The sequence below is a fragment of the Aplysia californica genome, unplaced genomic scaffold (assembly GCF_000002075.1).
Source record: "Aplysia californica isolate F4 #8 unplaced genomic scaffold, AplCal3.0 scaffold00395, whole genome shotgun sequence".
Taxonomy (NCBI): domain Eukaryota; kingdom Metazoa; phylum Mollusca; class Gastropoda; order Aplysiida; family Aplysiidae; genus Aplysia; species Aplysia californica.
The window spans coordinates 148,877-169,065 of record NW_004797665.1 but is presented as its reverse complement, the minus strand read 5'-3'; the positions used below and the strand labels follow the sequence as shown (position 1 = coordinate 169,065).

Sequence of the window (20,189 nt, the reverse complement as noted above, 5' to 3'; positions counted from 1 at the left end):
ACACACACACACACATCCCCCCCCACACGCACACACATATATACACATACGCATGGCTTGTCTTCACTTTTATTCAATATCTAGAAACTAGCGAGAGTATTAAAAAAATAGAAAACAAAACAGAATGATAATCCCGAGTTTCATTGTAGTTGCCAGGAAATTCAACCCACCCATCATTATATTTCCTTGCTCAGATCTGCGTAACAGACCACGAGTTCTCACCTCATACATCCTATTCCAATTGTGTATAGTTACCAAATTTACCAGACAAAGGCTGTTTATGACAACACAAATACATTGTCGTAGGCACCGGACACCCTCGCAATTGTAGAACATAAATGTCCATTGATTTCATCACATCCAATTTGTGGCGACACAAATACAATAATATATTTAACATTGTTTTAAAGTGATTGTTGATTATGATACAAAAAACAAAACCAAAAAAAAAAAATTGCTTTCCCCCACATCTTAATAAGCCTCGCAATCGTTTAAACTTAACTTTTTCAGCTGAAATCATCCTTCGAACTTATATTATTATTGTTCAGAAATATTTTAAATACGTTGTATATTACACCCTGCTCAAGTTTAACGCATTCTGTGCGTACGTTAAGAAAAGTATTCTTCATATTATAGATGTGTTGGTTTCTAGTAAGACCAGCCAGTTCGTGTGCATTCCTCTTGGTACGGGCCGTGACGATGATCTTGCGTTCCCTGAATTCTAAATTTTAGCGAGAACTTCACAATAATGCGTGAAGAGTAGTTGTGCATTAAACTCTATTCCTATGCTGATCTACAATAACTGACAAAGATTATGACTTTCATAATTCGTGGCGTGAAGCCTGCTATATCGCACAACAAACCCCTCGATACAAAACGAATGAATCACTTATAATACGTGTAACGTATTAATACGTATAATAATATTATTATTACGAAAAAGTTGAGAAAATTTAATAAGTGCGAGCGAAAAAGGCACAAACAAAAGAAATTAATGTTCCCAGAACTGACCTTACTTCAGTCAGAAACACTTCTGTAAAATAATAAAAAAGTAAGAGAGACCCAGAAGTAGGGACAGAACGCAGCTGATTTACATGATGCTCACGGGTTTTGTCACTTAATGAGGCAGAGACAAGAATGATTTAGATTGCCCTATATAGAAGACGATGTGCTCTCTGTGACTCTTCCTGACATAATCAGTTATTCAGTTTGTTAACCCTATCCGTACGCCCTGGGGTAATTTTGTACCCCCGGGGTTGTATTCTTCACATTTTAGAATACTTCTTGTACGAAGATCTCTTTGAAACTTTCAGTATTTCTCAAAAAATCATTTTGACAGACTGCCTATGCAAAGCGTACGGATAGGATTAACGAGTAAATTTCCTCTTTGGAAAGTGGTGTTCCCCACAGAGTTCCCCCCACGCTGTATGGATACGATAATAGGGTTAAGAAAGCATCCAAAAATATCTCATAATGCTTATACAGCACTCTCCCCACGCATGATTTGCGATAATTTAAAGTTCAGATTCTACGACAAAGCCGAACCAGGGCAGGGTTTATTCTTAATGAAAATGTTTATAATGTGTTATAATGAATTGTAACTTGTACTCGAAAACGAGGTAGTAATATTTTGAAGTAGCTTGGTGTATTGTTATGTGCGACCATGAAATGTGATGTACGATTAGAAGTTTTGGTGAATTTATGCCGAGATATTTGAGAAATGTAACATAGCGCTTGTCAAGGGGTTTATACAGTTCGACATTATTTTATCGTGGGAGCTTGCGGTTGAGCACGAATCTCTTCCTGCGCGATGTCTAATCTCTTCTGTGGGCAAACAACTCACAAGTAAACAATGACCTAATCACCAAAAACCCAGTATAAAACAGCAAATAATGATTATTATCGGGCATATAAAAACGTTTCAAGTGAGCGAAACACATTGAACGATTTGTTCATCGCATGAACGACAAATCGAGCAGTTCTTGTGACTTTGATGTGTGACACCTAGACTGTGTCCCCTGATAAACATGTTTTTTTCTGTCAAAAAATGCCTTTCTCAAGTCCAAATAGTGAATTAAAATAAAAATTAAGACAAAAAAAGAGGAATAAATTATATGTACACGTACACTATCATTTTGTTAGGTCGAGAAGCACACCTCCTCCCTCTTAAACCAACAAAAGAAACCAAAGCTCAAACAATCAATAATGACATACAATCTGTTTAGACACTTATCAAAACATGAAATAATAGCATACACGTAGATCTACATGTATTAGAATGGAATCTTCTTCGCTCACATTTTCACAAGAGTACAAACTTTTTAACGTAGAAGTGAACTATATATGAATGAAGACGATGATATAGTATATACATACGCATATATATAAATATATATATAGGTATATACACACATATATATATATATATATATATATATATATATATATACATATATATCAGTGAGTGTCTCCACACTCTTGATGAGGTAAGGCAAGTCCAAAGTCCCCTTGTTCACACTGACGCAGAGAATAGGCCGCGGTTTGCCACAGTTGTCTGTCACCTTGAATGTTGACACGAGCTCAAATCACTGGTTGATTATCTTATTTTGCTGGAGTCCATGGCATTTGACGTGTATGATTCTATGATAGCGTCAGGATTTGTTACAACTCAAGCTACAAACGTTTTCATGAGTTAGTTCTTCAGCTTCCAGCTTCAGAAGAAACTGATTCGACACGGGGTAGCTTAACACTATGTGAACAGAAACAACATCATTTTGACTGAACGCGGTGTGTACGCTTTCTTCAGTCATCGGAACTCATCTCAGGACAATGTGCCCGTATCCAATAGCAACACGTTTACAGGTCAGCTGTTGCAGAGAGTTTGAGCGAGAAGTCCTCATGAGGCTACCCGTTTTGAATGTTTTCGGCAAGAGAAACTGATTTCAATCACATCTCTAACGTCATATCTGCGCGACTCACTCTGTTCAACACACTGCTCCGTTTGATTGCCAGAATCTGTACCCTTCAGAATCTATGAACTTTCTAAAGTCACTGTGTCGGATGACGCTCAGAAGAAACTATTATAGATCACTCCTTTACCAGAGGTTCAGCGGGAGACAAGAAACACACAACCCAAGCTCCTCTGAAGACATCCTTCATAAGAGAATGTACAGCACAGCCGATCATCAGCTCACTTTCAAACATCACTTTGGAGAGACTCCTGTCGAGACTGCTCAACTAGAGTACAAATTCCTACATTTCACAGTGAATTCATCCACATTTAAAAAACAAAGAATGATAATTGAAAATACAATGTACCCGAGAGTCCAAGAACAGATATCGTACATTGCACTTTATTTAATAAAATAAATGAAATAATTTGGCTCCAATCACGAACACATATCATTATGTACACCAAACTATACACAGCCAGTGAAAATCTGTATAGGATACCACACGAGCGTTAAAATGGACCACTGGAGACATTTCTTTAAATGGAGGTCTCTCTTCTCCAAAGTCTTTGCCGTATGTAGTGTCATTTAAATAATAGTATAAAAGAAATGCCACCGCATTACACTTACAAATACACTGGGATTGTATTACGAACCTCATCACCAAAAAGGACTTCCCGAAACCGTTCCAACAAGAATGAAATAGCTGATGCCCGTACAACTGCACTAGCAATGCTCAGTCCAAACCGGTCAGGAATATAGGCCAAAAAACGAGAAGTTCAAAGTCAACATGGCTGCCAGACATATCTCCAGCAGGAGTATTCTACACTTGTAGGACGAGAGTCCAGCGGGGTCAGTCCCTCCGCCCTGGCTGCCAGCTTCCGCTGTACCTGCAGACAAGATGGATTTTTTTAATAAGAAGGAAAAGGCACTGTGCTGGGAGGAAGAAGGAGAAGCAGATAGAAGAAGAGATGGAAGGATAACACCCGAGAATGGACAGCCATGGAGCTGCGGGACACACTGAGGAAAGCAGAGAGCCGAGAGGAGTGGAGGAGATTTGTTGTCATCTATCAGAGGCCACGGGAACAGACCAGAAGTCTTTCCCCCTCTCACTATTAAATATTATTTTTAGTACTACGAGCGCTTTCGACTCCAAAAGGAGGGATATCATTTAAGAATTGTAGTCTGCCACACAAAGGTTAATTAGTGCTAAAGAAGGATATGTTAGTTTTTAATGTACAGTAATAATAATATTATAAAGAATACAAGGTGTAACTTAGTATCTTGTTGGGTTATGGTGAGGCTGACATTGGTTCAAACCCCCAATGATATATTTTTCAACTTGGATTGTATAGGGGTTTTTCAAAGCTCTTCATCAACTTATTTCGGACACAATTGGGAATGGACTAGACACTAAATTATGGACACATCCAGTCTCTTCTGTTTTGGGCAACTACTCACCCCTCCCCCCACCCCCCCCCACTCCGTGCCATCTCCATCCTCAACCTAACTAGTTTTTCCAATGATAATTATGCCGCTCTGGAACACAGTTATAGCTTGATGGTAGTTGGCATTCTTGTTTAGGAGGAAAAAAAATCGAACAGATCTAATAAAAAAAGACCCAAAATAAAAGATTAATACAACAGAGAATACATTTTACATAACTCTATATATGTTATACCTTTTGTTAAGTGGATTACTTGCTATTTCTCCTATTTCATTTCCCCCATCTTTATACAGGTATTTTGATTTATGATAAACGAGTAAAATCAAAGAAAAAGAATATTCGGTACGTTTCCTATGGTTCACACATGTTTTTGCATGGTGAGTAACATATGTTTGAACTATATTATGAGAGGGGGCCATCCAGTCTTGATTTCGCTCTTAAAATTTTTTCCCCTTCACAACTGATTGTTTCTGGAATGTTTACCCAACTACCCCAAATAGATGGAAAAGAAAAAGACACAAAAAGAAAAATTAAGAAAATTATATGTACTATATATTTGGCCAGGGGTAGAGGGGACGGATAACAGATGGATACAACAGGATGGATAAAGATACTGGGGGATATCCAGATAGACAGGAAAGTAAACAACAACAAACAACAACAATAACAACAACAATAACAACAACACTAACAAAACTATAAAGAGAGAGAGAGAGAGAGAGAAAGAGAGAGAGAGAGAGAGAGAGAGAGAGAGAGAGAGAGAGAGAGAAAGAGAGAGACAGAGAGAGAGAGTAGACATGGTTACAGACATAAATGCACAAGGTTGGTTATTAAAGAGACTGACAAACGCAGTAGATTGACAGACGTCTAAAAGGGCAGATAGATAGACAAAGAAGTTAGTATAAAGGACAGATAGACAAAGAGGTCTTATATAAGGGACAGCGTACACTTGGACGTTTACATGACACATACCTCTCCTGTAGTTGTCCCTTCCAGCTGTGGAATGTAAATAAAAGTTATTAGGTCAACGTGGGTGGTTGGCAGGTGCTCTGGTGTGGTTTGCTTCTGCTTCTTCTTTCCTATCCAACACCTATCGTCCTTATCTCGCCTTTTTTATGTTTGTTACTCTCTTGCAACACCTCTAATCTTCTGGCGCTCATATGACCTTATGCAGCTGGGAGCGCTGTAAAATCTCTGCTAAAATTATAAAAAAAATTAGGTCAACCAGTAAAAAAAGTAGAAGTTTTAAGACCAAATCGATACTATTTAAATCTTATAGGAGACGGGCTGCTTTAACCTTTCCTATCAAGACCACCCCACGGTGAAAGGGATACACCTTCCCAGCAGAAAGTTAGGGGTTCTCGATAACAACTCTTCATAGACAGGAATCGAACTCACGTCTCCTGTGTGCGAAGCCCCTAACTGCTATATTATATCACAGACGCCAGTTGAGTTCATCAAAACGATCAGTAAGTTTTAAGATTAACAATTAAATAAAAACCTCGTAAAGCAGTTAAAAAAAGCAATGCCACCATAATCATGAATTTGCAAACAATTAGAGACTTATTGTATATAGTTCTATTAGCATTAGTAGATTAAAATAACATCGCACTGAGAAGAGGACAGGCGGCCTTATGTTTATGAAGCTGCTGTTCAGAATTGCGGTGTGCAGATTCTTTTACTTTATAAAAAATGGGATCAGAACATGTATAACACCCCCTCCCCCCTCCCCCACACCCCCAATACATAACTGACATCGCTTCCACGACCATCACTTGCAAACCAAGCATCGCCCCCCCCCCCAAAAAAAAAAAACCCCAACAAAAAACAAACAACAGAAATGCAAATCTAAAAAAAAAACCCAATCCAAGAACATCCCCCCCCAAAAAAAAATAAATCCAAAACAAACCCCCAAAAACAACAAAATACAAAAAAAAATCTACTCTTTATCTCAGGCGAAAAGGAAGTCGTTGTAGCACAATAAAAGGAACAGAGATTGCATTACAGATTTACAGAGACAACAACAAAAGGACTGTCTTCATAACGGACTCAACCCGAAAGCTCTACTATTGCGCACACAGTTATATAATAACGACGCTAATCAAAGCAAAGCCGCGACGATATTTCTTTTATGAACGTTCTAGATCTGAATCTCTCGCCACGCCACCTGAACATGTTTAATATTCAGTGTCCCATTGGTCTATTGTCCGAGGCTGTTCAGACATTCAGATAATAATTTCTGCCATCGTGGGGAGCTATAAAGAATAAATCATACCGGGTAATACATTATGGATTGTCTATTTCCCAGCAGACGTGGGTGGTATACAGCGCCATCTGCATTTAAGTAACACTTTGGTCACGTGGGGCCACCCGATGTCTGGACAATAATGAGGCAAACCAAGATGCATGTGAACATGAGAGGGGGGGGGGATGAAGGTTGCCGCAGACACGGGGAGAAAAGATCAACGACCCTCTTCGGGAGAAAGAGGAGAATATAAGATAACACGCGATTTCTTTTATGTTCATTGTGCATGGGGGTGGGGGTGGGGAAAGGGGGGAGGGGGGCAAAAACGGTAATCAATATCAGCAACTGCCTTAAAACATTTTTTTTTTCCAAAACTGCCGGAGCACCATTTTCCTTCCCAAAACAGAGTTGAAGTGCACAAAATGAGAGATGGAATCTAAAGACTTGGAAAATCATTTTTTGATGACTTTTAGTGTTTTGACAAACGATGTCAAAGCATTATAGCTTTGCTTTGTGGTAGACATAGAGGAACTACATGTAGATTGCCTAAGATATACTTCCTCCCTTCAGATCTTGATTTCCTTGATATGCTCCAAAGGAGAGACAAATATTTGTGTCAACATTTATTTGTTATGGTGCGCTTACATTTCATTACCACGTTCCGTTTCATAGCTTTTTGTAGTTGCTTTTTCCAACCGTTTGTAGTTTAATGCTTATCTCCTGACCATTTCTGAAGTACCGTACACAGACCCCCTGAATTTTCGATGTTACGCCTTTCTGAGAATATTATCTTCAATGTGCGCGCCTGTGGAGAGATTTCTTCGGGTACACACTAGTGACTATTTTAAAATACAGTGTCAGGGAGCACATAACCAGAGGTAACCACTATGTCTTGTGGGTAAAACTTGTCAAAAGTATTTCCAGAAACATGGCCTGAAATCAAAACCTTTCCAACGTTGTTGGATAATTCCAGTATGGTTCGCCACTCCTTTTATTTTATTAAAGATGGGGTTTGGTTAAGGGGATTTTTTCCCCCAAGCCCTACAGGTCGTCAGGACAAAGGAAAAGTATGGCTAAAATTACATGCTGAGAGTATCTAGGTTACATGACTGCCCCGAGAGACGGCTTTGCTTCCGGTACGCGAGGACGTTGATCTAGATAGATAATGTCTATGGAAATGGGAGAACACCAGAAGACCAGAGAAAAGCACTAAACCAGTAAATCGGTGTAAGAGTAGGAAGAATTCACTTAAGCTCGAAATTTGGACTGTTTTACTGAAATGGCGGATATTTCAGGATGAGAGTCTACAAGAAAGAGACCATGCAAATCGGGTCGTTTTTGAAATCGATGTGGGTTGTTCTCAATGGAGTACACAGGAAGCTATTGCCTGACTCTGCCCAGTGACAGAAATATGCAATGTTTGACTCATGATGAGAGATATGTGCACAGCCTGTATTTATTTATTATTAATGGAAACTCTATTTATCAAATGAGTGTTTTGTATGATGTGATGTGGGCCAATGGCCTTAAACACTAAATAAACTTACTTACTTACAGGAAGCTATTGGAAGTAGCATTCAATCTAACAACCCTTTTGCGAACTAAAGACAGAGGCATTAACAGCAAAAGAAGCGACAAGAACAAACAAATAAAGCTTTACAGTACAGAACTCTCTGTCTTGTAGAAAATTGAACGTCTAAGGTTTGGTATTACCTAAGTAAAAATAAACCATTGGGAAAAACTAAAGCTTAACAAAAACAACTGTAACACGTAGCTCATGATAACACCTACAATCGACTCAATCTGATGTAATGTCAAAGGGAAACAAAAAAACCCCAAAAAACAAAACAAAAACACACACACAACCCCCCCCCCAAAAAAAAAAACCCACAAAAAAAACAAACCCCAACAACAACCCCAACCAACCCCCCCCCCCAACAAAAAACCCGAATGTCAGTATAAAAACTTTTATATCACTTTGCCACCTTCTTTTCAATAATCTACCTAGAGTACATAAAACGTAATATTTTAGCCCAGACACCACGAATTAGAGAAAATATCAAGTACAGTCCTTTGCTTTCGCTTAGATTATAGTTTTGTGTCATACCTGAACTTAGGGTAAAAGCGAAATAATAGAGCTATGTTCTTTTTTATCTTCTAACTAAAACATTAAAACATAACACAGGTTGTTGGATCCTAGTCATGTTATCATAATCCTAATATAAAAAGAGCTGGTTTCATTACAAAAAACCCTTCATATCACTTTAATATAATGTTCTCTTCAATACCAAGAATACATAAAATGTTATATTTTAGTTAACCCAGACACCATGTAAGAGAGAAAATATCAAGCACCGTCTGCCTTTGCTTAGATTTTATTTATGTGCCACAGCTGAACTAATGATGTAGTGATTTTCTCTCTTCTAAATAAAAATTAAAACATAACACAAGTTGACTGAACCTAGTCAAAGAGCTTAACATGTTATCATTATCCTGAACCTAGTCAAAGAGCTTAACATGTTATCATTATCGTGGAGTAAAAAGAGTTGCTTTCGTCATAAATCCAAAGCCTGTAGTCCGCCCTCTTGTTATTAATAAAGTTTTCTTAACTCTTTAGCTACAAGAGAGAGAGAGAGAGAGAGAGAGAGAGAGAGAGAGAGAGAGAGAGAGAGAGAGAGAGAAGAGAGAGAGTCAGAGACAGACAGACGGAGAGAGAGAGGTGGAGAGAGAGAGAGAGAGAGAAAGAGAGAGAGAAAGAGAGGCAGAGACAAAGACAGAGAGGCAGAGACAGAGAGGCAGAGACAGAGACAGACAGAGATAGAGAGACAGAGACAGATACAGAGACTGACAGAGACAGATAGAGACAGAGATAGAGACAGAGATAGAGACAAAGATAGAGACAGAGATAGAGACAGAAAGACCCAAACAGAGACCTACCGTGTAATACAGTGACTTTGAGGTTAGCGATGATTCAGAGACAGACAGAGTCAGAGAGGCAGAGACAGAGAAGGAGACAGACAAAAACAGAGACATACCGTGTAATACAGTGACTTTGAGGTTGGCGATGTCGTTCCGACTGCTTCTACAGATGTAGTCCCCTGTGTCGTGCAGCGAGCTGTGGTCTATGATCAGCTCAGAGATGAAAGACCGGTGAGCCATGCTTTGATATTTTTCGATCACAATATTTCTGAAACAGACAGTGACGCACAATAACATCATATATTTCATTTAAGAAAAACAAGCTTTCTTCAGAACACCCACGACAAAACAAACCAACAAGTAAATAAATCCTCAAAGAGAAAATGCTTTTCATCTTCTTGAAGAACTTAAGTACACCATTTCTTAAAAGGCAGTTTAAGTTAACAATACCCCCCCCCACAAAAAACCAACAACAAACAAAAAACCAACCAACAACACACACAAAATAAAAGCAAAAAATAAATAAATAATAAAACAGCCAAAAAAAAGGCAACAACAACAGACAGACGAGCAAACAAAAACTGCCCCCCCTCCCCCTTAAAAAACAAACAAGCAAAAACACTTCTACAAGAACAGTTCAAAGAGAGAACATATGGATCTCCAACTAAGATAAATATTTGATATAAAGACAGTCAACAGATTAGAAGCTATTGAGATTTAGGTTTTTACTTCAGTGAGACTCAGTGTGGAATTATCAAATATATTTTTGAACTTCAAAGAGGTCTGATATTTAATTCTGTATCTTTTTTGAGGCTTCGTTTAGTTAGAGGGTGCGAGAAGTTGAACAACCAGCTTTGTAATAATCTATGTACTCGATATGATTGTGAAAAGAGTATGGACGAATATAGCAAGAAGATTGACAAGACACTTTATACATACCGGTAAATTATACACATATAATCCCATATACTTATAAAAAAAAGTATACGAAGAACGAACGCAAACAACACGAGAAAAAAATCAAAGATACGTCCTGGATGTTTTCGTAAGCTTCACCAGCTAAGTAGTGAGGGTTCATAATACGAACGTATGTGGGGCAACAAATTAACTGTCGTAGCCTCACTTTGCTATGTTTTGAAGCACAAAAAAGAAGTACAAATGAAATGACGTAGAATTAGGGTTCACCGAAGGAAATTTGATGAAGCTGTGAAGATTGACCAGCGCTCAGCTAAAACGTCATCAATGCCATACGCAGCGTCAGTCATATACAATATAATGCCAAAGATTGTATATAACAAGATAGTTCACTCGGCCAAAAAAGTGTCGGCAGAAGTCCGTGCATTGGTTCAGATGTCGCTGCAGTCTTTGTTTTGAAGCTCTCTTTCGTTTCTCCAGAAGAAGAATAGGAATAGCACCCCCTTGTGCATCAGCTGTTCCGGTTCTCTCAGTACGGAGTTTTGGGTTTATTTTTTTAAGGACCTCTCGACTCTCGTTCTAAAGCCAAATTAAACGAAGAAAACAGTCGCCCCTTCCACCTGAAGAGAATTTTAGTCAGCGTAACCATTTAAAAAGGCGTTATTCCGAAATTTTACTTACTTTGATTTTTTTTCCACACAAGTAGGGTAACTCAGTTCGCAAAGCGGTTTGAGGACACTTTTTAAATTGGTTCAAAGAGAAGAGTGAATCATTTTGTAAAACATAATCTTTGATATCACCAACACTAACCTGTACTTGACCGAATCAATCTTGTCCCCGGCCTTGAACCAGTCGATCTCGTCAGGTATCCGGACTCCCCCGGACGCGTTGCACACAAGGTGTATCCGCTCTCCGAGATTTACGTACCTTTTGCCAGTGATAGAGATCACTGAAACAAAAGAACACGAAACATCATCAGAAAATGAAACTGGGTTTACGATAGTAATTTGAGAAGAAACATTATATATTCACAGAAAAAAAATAAACATATGTGTTTTAATACCACCATCGACGAAAAAATTAGACCGTTTAGGAGGCAGGCTTCCGACCCTTCCTGTTGAGGATAACTCGTGCAGAGAGGAATACAACATCCCAGCGTAAAAACTAAGATACTTTATAAAAACCCCACTTGTGAATCGAACTCGGTTCTCCTGCGTGTTACAACGAAGCACCGAACATCTACACCACAGACGCAAGCAGAAACAATATGAAGAATGTGAAAAATACGAATAATCCCTTATAGCAATACTGACAACTACATGAGCTTCAAAGACAACTTACACAACTGTTATAAAATGTTTTTTTAAAATGTTGATGACCACACGAACAGAGGAAAAAAATAATATGGGTGGTTGATGATGCCCAAGAAGGCAACCACGGATGAGACAAACGACAAAAGAGCATTCAATATAAAACGATGGCTCCCCGAATAAACGTTGTTTTAATTTCGCTTTATTCCCTTCGGCGTCACTCAGAACCACCTTCCTCGTTTCATGTTGATTTGATTTTACACACATGTCGTGTATTAAAAAAAAAATAATAAAAAAAGTAAAACTTGTCGTTGCACAAAACTATCAATTCTTGCCCTTTTATTCGGATCAGACCGTAAAATAAAACATATTCATTTCCGTCTACCACTTTTTCAAAAGACCCATACTAAAACAAACCAAAATTTAGTATGCTAAATAGAAACATAATTATAATAATTACAACTAATAACAATAAATAAATACGGAGGAGGACAGACACCACAATGAGCTGTATTTATTTAAAAAAAACAATTGAAAAGAATGATATCTAATACCGAAGTAACTGTATTAATTGCAAATGACAATAATTAATCATCCACAAACTCCAAACACAATGCCCCAGTGCTCCACAGCCATGCATACTCGAACCAAAACTTTACTACCCAGATTGAAAAAAAAAGAATACCTATAGTGTAATGTTTTCGATCAAAGCAAAAAACAAACAAAATGAAAATAATATCATCAACGAATCGCGGGCAACATAAATTGTGTAAGCTCCCAAGAAAGAGCTTTTTTTTGCGAAGATGGTGCAACTAGCCACAAAAAATAACCAGTGCTTTTGATGAACATAATATTAGTTTTATAGTGTATTTTGTTCTTATTGACTATCTCTTTCACAGTGCTTCCCAGAAAAAGCTAAATTGGTAAAAATATGAGCCCTTAGTCAAAAGTGTTGTCAAAATGAGCACATGTCCCCAATTTAATTAAATTTAATTTGGAATCCTGATTTGTTTTGAACGTCCGGATCAAAATATACTGTCACGAGTATATTTCCTGTGTTTGATATTCGCATCACTTTACCTGTTCAGTGATTCAAATAATATATCAATCCATGTTCTATTTCGTTTGCTTTGAATATTGGAAAAACGTTTGCCCCCAAATTCTCCTTGTCTAGTGACATCCTCATTCAGGTCACCCTTGCTCCTGCTACGACACGAACGAGACAACCGTGAAAAACGATCTCATTTTCCAGATAAAAAACCCCGCACAGAGTACAAATGAATATATGCACTCTTATATATTGCTTGTCATGTCAAAACGTTCTTTCTTTGTCGCATTATCCTCATGGGGTGTCTTTGAGCGAAGCGTTCATTGTGGATTTCTAAACGCAAGCTACTTTTTTTGTGGTGAAAGAGAACAAACTAGCCGTGCAACGTTTCATGCCGTTACAGAATTCGATTATTTCATTAGCAGCCGGTGTCCGAACGGTGCTCAAGGAATCATTGAGGTCTAACTGGTAATTCCCTAATGTTTATGAAGCTTTTGGGAATTTCCCTTATTGGATTTAGTTTGTAAGAAAGATTGAGTCGGGCGTATGGTTGCGCACTGGACGCAGATGGGGTTTATTAAATCTCTCAACCCACGTCTTGTTGTAACATTCCCAATGTCTTTTGGAAGACAGCGTTATACAATGTACCCACTTCTCGCGAGAGAAGAATAAAATGTCAAAGTGTTGGAAATATAAGATTCCGAACATAACTAGCTTCTGTGTTGGCCATGTACTTTTATCTCTGTTTTAGAGAAATTTGAGTTTAGATTAGTTTCATAAATAGGCTTTTGAAAACTAAATGAAGTAACTTGTGTGAATATTTCCGTTGAACCGCAAAGACCGTTATAATTTCCGATAAATCAGAGACTGTTTGCAACATTTCCACACGTTTGGAGTCGAGATAAAATTCTTCTCTACTTTGGTGCTAGCAACAATGCTTGGACATACCTTTGGATTATCTTTATGACCTGCAGCAATATGCAGTGAAGTACTATTTAAATATATAAAATATTAACAGCAAATAAAACAACCATAAAAAGGTGTCAAGAGGTCCACATTGTTGTGAGAACGGGAAAAGGAAGGTACAACAAAAACGACGAAACTGACCAAACCTCTAGTCTAGAACAAGCAACAAAAATCACACGTGAAGATTAATTCAGAATGTCCAATGCATATTTCTTTCAGAGACTTGATAGCGTCCACTGTTTTTCCAGCTAAAATGCGTTATTCCATTCACTTTTGTTAACCAGATCAGTCTGTCCAACATTTATGTAAAATGTTTTAGGAGAAAAAAATCGAATCAATCCAGATTTAGTGAAATTCAGATGACAACCCCCCCCCATGATTGACAAAGTTGATCTTATAAGCAACTATTACCAACAGGCAATTTGAGCTAGCAAATAAACCGAATGCCATAGCTACATGCAATTGGCTACAGTAATTTCAAAATGCCGAGCCAGAAACGATTATCAACAACCAGATGACATCTGAAATAATTATTTTGTGAAATAATTAGCAGACGACAGATCATATTGTTTTATACAGTGACCCGACAAATCAGGAGCTAAGAAGATGGAGGCTATTTGGTGTCATTCTTTAACCTTTTTCAGAACACTTACTTTGCCTCATTTCCCTGTTTGCTTTCATTTTTCTTTATTCAAATAAGGCTGGCCTTTCTGGACATGTTTAATATTTTCCTTTACGTAAAAAAGAAACACATTTAAGAATCATGCAGAAGTCTTCCTTACGGATGACCCGTGAAGTATAATTACCCCCGATTACTTCCCTTGGGTATTAATTGGTACTTTCAATAAATACTTTTTGACCGATATACTTGCAACTCTTGAACTTTGAGGAATATCTCACTCTTGTCTACCCTTAGAGTCCACCCAAAATGTTTTGGAGCGACCCTGAGCAGATAATTGTTTGGCCTAGTGACCACAAGCTCTGAAAACACAGACATTTGTGGCTCCCTTCATTTTGTTTTATCTAATCAGTTTGGATGAAACTATTCCACAACTCCCCGGGGCCTCTGTGGGACCCACATTTAAGGTCCAACCATTGGTCCCAAAAACCTGTGGTCTAGCCCATCTCCCCTTTTCTCATTACCGAGCTACTACAATATTTATCCCTGTCTCCGGCACTGTGGGTAAGCTGTTTCCTGCTCCCTGGCTTACTGTCCTAATAACGTTTGGCGTCAGAGAAATGGAAGAGTGGATGGAAGGTGCAGTGACGTCATTCAAGGACCCTTTGTATCCATGAACGACTTCAGCAGTGCTAAGGTGACAAGTGCCCCAGTTTTATATATTCTATTCGTGTTGATAACAGCTTTTCCCACTTTGAATTATTATCCATTGCAAACAGTCATTTCCTTTCATTGTATTTTTTTCAATTAAAAAAGTGATAAGAGATAGATTTACAATTACTTTGAAAAGGTATTCAGCCTTTCGACACCAAAAGTGAACAGTATACAGACAGAAGGTCATGTACTTTCAGCTCTACGAAAAAGGGAGAAAGTTTGAACGTTTTCCCTTTTTGATTCAACCAAAAACAAGTAATAAAACTTGACGCTTGAAGGGATGACAACATCTCTCGTTTCTTGTATGGTTTGGTTTAATGATTATACTTCACAATCCATTCAAGACAAGATAGAGACTGACGCTGTTAGTATGCGTGCTAAATAACAAGCGATTTGCTAACTATATAAAATTGATTAAAGTTATCAGGTGAAAGCTATCGAAAAAACGTACATACTCAGAAAAAATCTGCGTGATGTTTCCTTTGTATACTGATTGTGCTTTCTGAATAAAGCGGAAACTACAGGACGTCCTTTTAGAATTTCTTACAGGATTTGAGCCTATCGTATTTTTCAGCGTAGGTTATAAATAATAGCCAAATATATCAAGCTGTTACAGACAAAAGCCACAAATTCTACCGCTGACCCCCTTACTGCCCCCCCCCCCCAGTACTTTTCCAAAGTACGATCCCCAAAACACAAACAAACAAACAATACTGCCTCTCCCCCCTACGTCCAAAATAGAAAAGGAAGCGAAACCAAAAAAGAAAACAAATAACCCGTAAAAAACAACAAAAGGGAAGACAAACAAAATCGAAATCAGCACAAGAAGACAAAAGCTCATTGCACCATCTGTCCTTTCCCTAACTCTGTGCCGGTTTTGGGCATGAGGGTTACGTACAACATCCATGCATGTCAGCGGCGCCGCACACGCTGACCGTCAGGTTGGGTGCTGGGCCTTTGGGCCGCTCTCTGTGCAGTTGGCTGGCATCTGAAAACCAAGCGAGTCGAAGGTTTCCGTCACACAGAGAGAACAGCAAACAAACAAACAGACAGACAGACCGACTGACTGAATAGAAGTGACATGCGAAGAAAATAGTCTATTGTGGAGAAATATTTGGAAAGTACTTCACACGCACACTTGCATAACCACGTATTTGTGCACAAACCACATTCGCACGCTCACACACATAGTCCTATATAGTTGGATGATAGAGATATGTCCGCTTGGAAAAATGGCAGTAGGTTGGATGCAAAATGACCAGGCTTCGACATGGCAGGAGAAAAGCAGAACCCTGCTTCCGTCACGTGATTGTACCATTTGACATACGTTTTTATGACCATATCAGCGCAGTGGCGGTAGTTTATTTCTGTGTAATCGAGAAAATTGAATTTAAGTAAGGATTCGAACCGCTGTCGTCTTTATTGTAGTCAGCGCCATTTCTACTGAGCTCACTGATTATCAGAAGGCGAAATATTCTGCCAAAACAATAGAACTACTTGTCTGGCTTGCCATCATATGTGGCAAACTTATTAATTTGAATAGTCACTACACATAAGTGATACGTTTAAATCGAGCTTGTGTGTCCACCTATCTCCCCCCAAGTAAAGACCAAAGCACAGTGTCTTTCGGAAGATTCTTGATAATTCGACGTTGTTTTTTCAGTGCCAGATATGAACAGACTGTACCTGAAAGCCCTCAATTTAACTTGCATGCAAAGTGCCACGTCAACCACAGCTACATCTATAGCACATTGTTTTACCTATAATTTCCAGTTCACCATGGCATTCTCTTTGAAACTATCTACTAGTTGTGTCCCGATTGCTCGCATGGTGTACCTTTTGCTCACCCGTGTATTTGTCCTTACATACACTGCATAAAGAGATGGGATCAAAGAGAAGGAAAAATAAGAACATGGGTGGTTAACCTTATTCTGTTTTCTTTCTCGGATGCTGGTACTTCATGATATATCGGGAGCGGATCAGAACATATACATGTAAATGAAGTAAGACATATCTAGAATAACATACTGGTAAAAAGTCCCTTTTCGATGAGTACATTTCGCATTATACAGTTTTGAGAAGACAAGCTACTGAAACAACTTTTAAGTTACACAAGTAGAAAAAAACTTGAAAGAATAAGGTAGAGAGTAGAAAGTCTCATAGTCATTCCAAAAAAGCTCTGCACAAATAAGAATTGATTACATGTATAGCATATGCGAATTTAAGTCGAATTAGGAAAAGCAAAGTTGCGAAAATCTTGTATGACTAGGAGTTGAATAAGTGGAAGAGGATGGGTTAGAAATGTAACCCTTATCGACACAAGAGCAATGGCAGCGGCCTGTGTGAAACAAAAAGCTAAGGCTTTCGAATAAATGAATATAAATCGGGCAGCAAAGTGAGTAACAGTTCCGTACAGTCACTTAAACAGAACTCAATAATCCATATGATCCGGGTTCATTCTTTAGCAGGTTCACGCTCGGCCCGTCCTTGGATGGGGACAAAACAAGCGTGTTATCCCTCTCTTTGTTTCACATTAGTACATCAAATATTAATCCATGCCGCCGGAAACGCCAAAGTGGAAGGCGATGATGCGTAGAAGGTTGGTGCTCTGCCGATCAAAAAATGGCCCTATTGTTTCACCTTTCCGATCGTTTTGCATTATCAAAGCCAACGGGAGCCTTATGAGTGGTCCACTCTAGTCGGCGGATATACGTATAATTGTTACTTCTGTTGAGGCGTACTTCAACCATTTAGAAATGAATACAGGAAGGGAATTTATTGTACAGTGAGATGATCTAATGCAAAGTTTTAACTAAAAACGCATGAACTCGTCTGACATACAAAAAAAAGGTGGGTGTGATTTTTGACACCCCTCCCACTTTCTTTAAATAATTATAATAAGTGTCATCGCTGCGACCCAGCCGTGGCCCTCTGGAGAGTAGAGACCCTGATTGTGCAGAGAAGGCAGGTAAGTTCTGAATGGAGGGCCTAAGTTTACTTTTACACACTTCCCTAAAATAAAGAAAAACACCCCCCACCCAAAAAAACCCCAAAACAACAAAAAACAAACTAAAACAAAACTACAAAAAAACACTGAATAAACCACACACACACACACACACACACACTCACACACAACAAACAAACAAACAAACGCACACACACATACACACGCAAACACTCCCTCTTCCGATGTTTCATATTTATCCAATTCGTGTGACAATTTCAAGTTCCACAATGCCCGTATAATCCTAGAATACGCGCAAGTCCATGATGGTATCCTAATAATGAATTGCCAGGGAGGGATGGATGACAAAAACAATAAACATGTATTAAAAAGAAACTCCCAAGAACTTATCAAGATACACAAATTAAGGCGCCCAAATCTGATTTCGTAGGAAAGTAGAATATTGAAATACAAAAACTTAGATTTGTTCGTATAAAAAGATAGTAATCCTAACGTCAGACAGTCTTGTCATTTCATATATCTCCTCTCAGAGAATATGATGAAAAAATTGCATATGCAACAAAACAGTAATAGATATGATGAATTCATAATTAATTAATAGTTTTCACACAGCTTTTATGATGACTGCTGCAGCTCTATCTGGTCTATATAACATAACAAGTTAAACTTTCCCATATTGCCCAGATTTAAATGTGTCTCGCCTTTAGAGCAATGAACAGTTTTTGTGAGAAAAGCAGTTTCAAATACATGTATTATCAAATGGATGAATATAATATTCACAAGTAAACATTGTATTAAAATAAAAACCCTCTCAAAATTGATCCCGACGCACACACTAAGGCGTCCAGATCAAATTTTCGTCTAGAAAAAGTATACTAAAATACCATCATTTAGATTGGTTCATATTACGATGATAATCCTACTGTTAGACAGTCTTGTCATTTCATAAATATATCATCGCTCAGAGGATATAGATCTAATTAAAAACTTGCTTATGCAACAAATCAATTATAGACATTATCAATTCATAATAAGAATTAATAGTTTTTACACAGCTTTTACGATGACAGAAGTTCTATACCCTGTAGACCTAATATGGTCGCTTTTCAGGACAAGCGGGCTAACCCAGATTTCGGGGATTTCCAGAAACCTTGACCTACACCAAAATTGGGCATTGTCCTACCTATAGGAGAAGTTTGGTTTCATTGGTGTGTATATTTGTTTGGTTATAGAGAAAACTCTAGATGTCTTTTAAAGAAACCGAACAAGGAGTAAAAACTTTACCTTCGATTTTATCAAAACAGTATTTTTCGGGATAGCCGCCTTGTGCCTAAAAGCGACCATACAACAAGTGAACTTCTCTTCCCGCCTTGCCCACAGCTAGACGTCTAGTTTTTGGAACAGAGGTTTTATGAGAGAGCTGTTTTAAATACAAGTATTATTAAATGGTTACACATATCCATGAGCAAACAGAATTGCAACAATTAAGTGCTCAAAATAATGCTCATCATCATCATCATCATCATCATCATCATCATCACCATCACCATCATCATCATCATCATCATCATTGGAAACAGCAGAGAATAAAAAAAGGGTTGAGACTTGTAGAATTTCCAAGAAAATTTTATAATTTTATCCATCGAGAAATATCAAGGCTTGTAAAAGTTACCAAAGTTAATTTTAAATAACTGGTTGGCCTATAGTCATTAGGTTATGACTTTATTCTTGAACTGCTAGCTCACAGCTGGGAAGTGTTGAATAAGTTATGGATGGGCAGAGGAAAAAAAGGGGAGGGGGGGGGGCAAAGAAGAAATAACAATATTATATGGTCACTCGAGGCTTGCTACGGAAGTTGAGCGCTAAGGCCCGAAAGGCGAAGAGAGGTCAATCGTCGAATATACTTGTTATTACGCAAAGCAAAGGAGGAGTTGGGCGAGGGTAGGGGGTGGGAGGGGCAAGCTGGTGAGACTGCAAGGGGTAAGAGGTAGTAATGAAAGTAGGTGGTGGTGTTGGAGGAGATTTTGGGTTAGAGTAAAATAATTATCCCGAACTGGGAGATGAACATCAACATCATCATCAGTGTT

The 20,189-nt window shown here is 38.3% G+C and overlaps 1 protein-coding gene across 2 annotated transcripts in view; it reads right to left on the bottom strand.

Annotated features, from left to right (window-relative positions):
* Positions 1-3,331: 3,331 nt before the first annotated feature.
* The window catches only part of LOC101859116 (zwei Ig domain protein zig-8), a 35,495-nt gene continuing 18,637 nt past the window's right edge, over positions 3,332-20,189 (bottom strand). The window contains exons 3-7 of one of the 2 annotated variants that reach the window (XM_005103896.3): positions 16,033-16,122; positions 11,288-11,426; positions 9,679-9,830; positions 5,371-5,394; positions 3,332-3,841 (exon numbers count right to left, since the gene is read on the bottom strand). In XM_005103896.3, coding sequence (XP_005103953.1) covers positions 3,702-3,841; positions 5,371-5,394; positions 9,679-9,830; positions 11,288-11,426; positions 16,033-16,122 — 545 coding nt within the window. In that variant the 3' untranslated portion in view covers positions 3,332-3,701. The remainder of the gene's footprint in view (positions 3,842-5,370; positions 5,395-9,678; positions 9,831-11,287; positions 11,427-16,032; positions 16,123-20,189) is intronic. The other variant, XM_035971204.1, reaches the window with a different exon arrangement.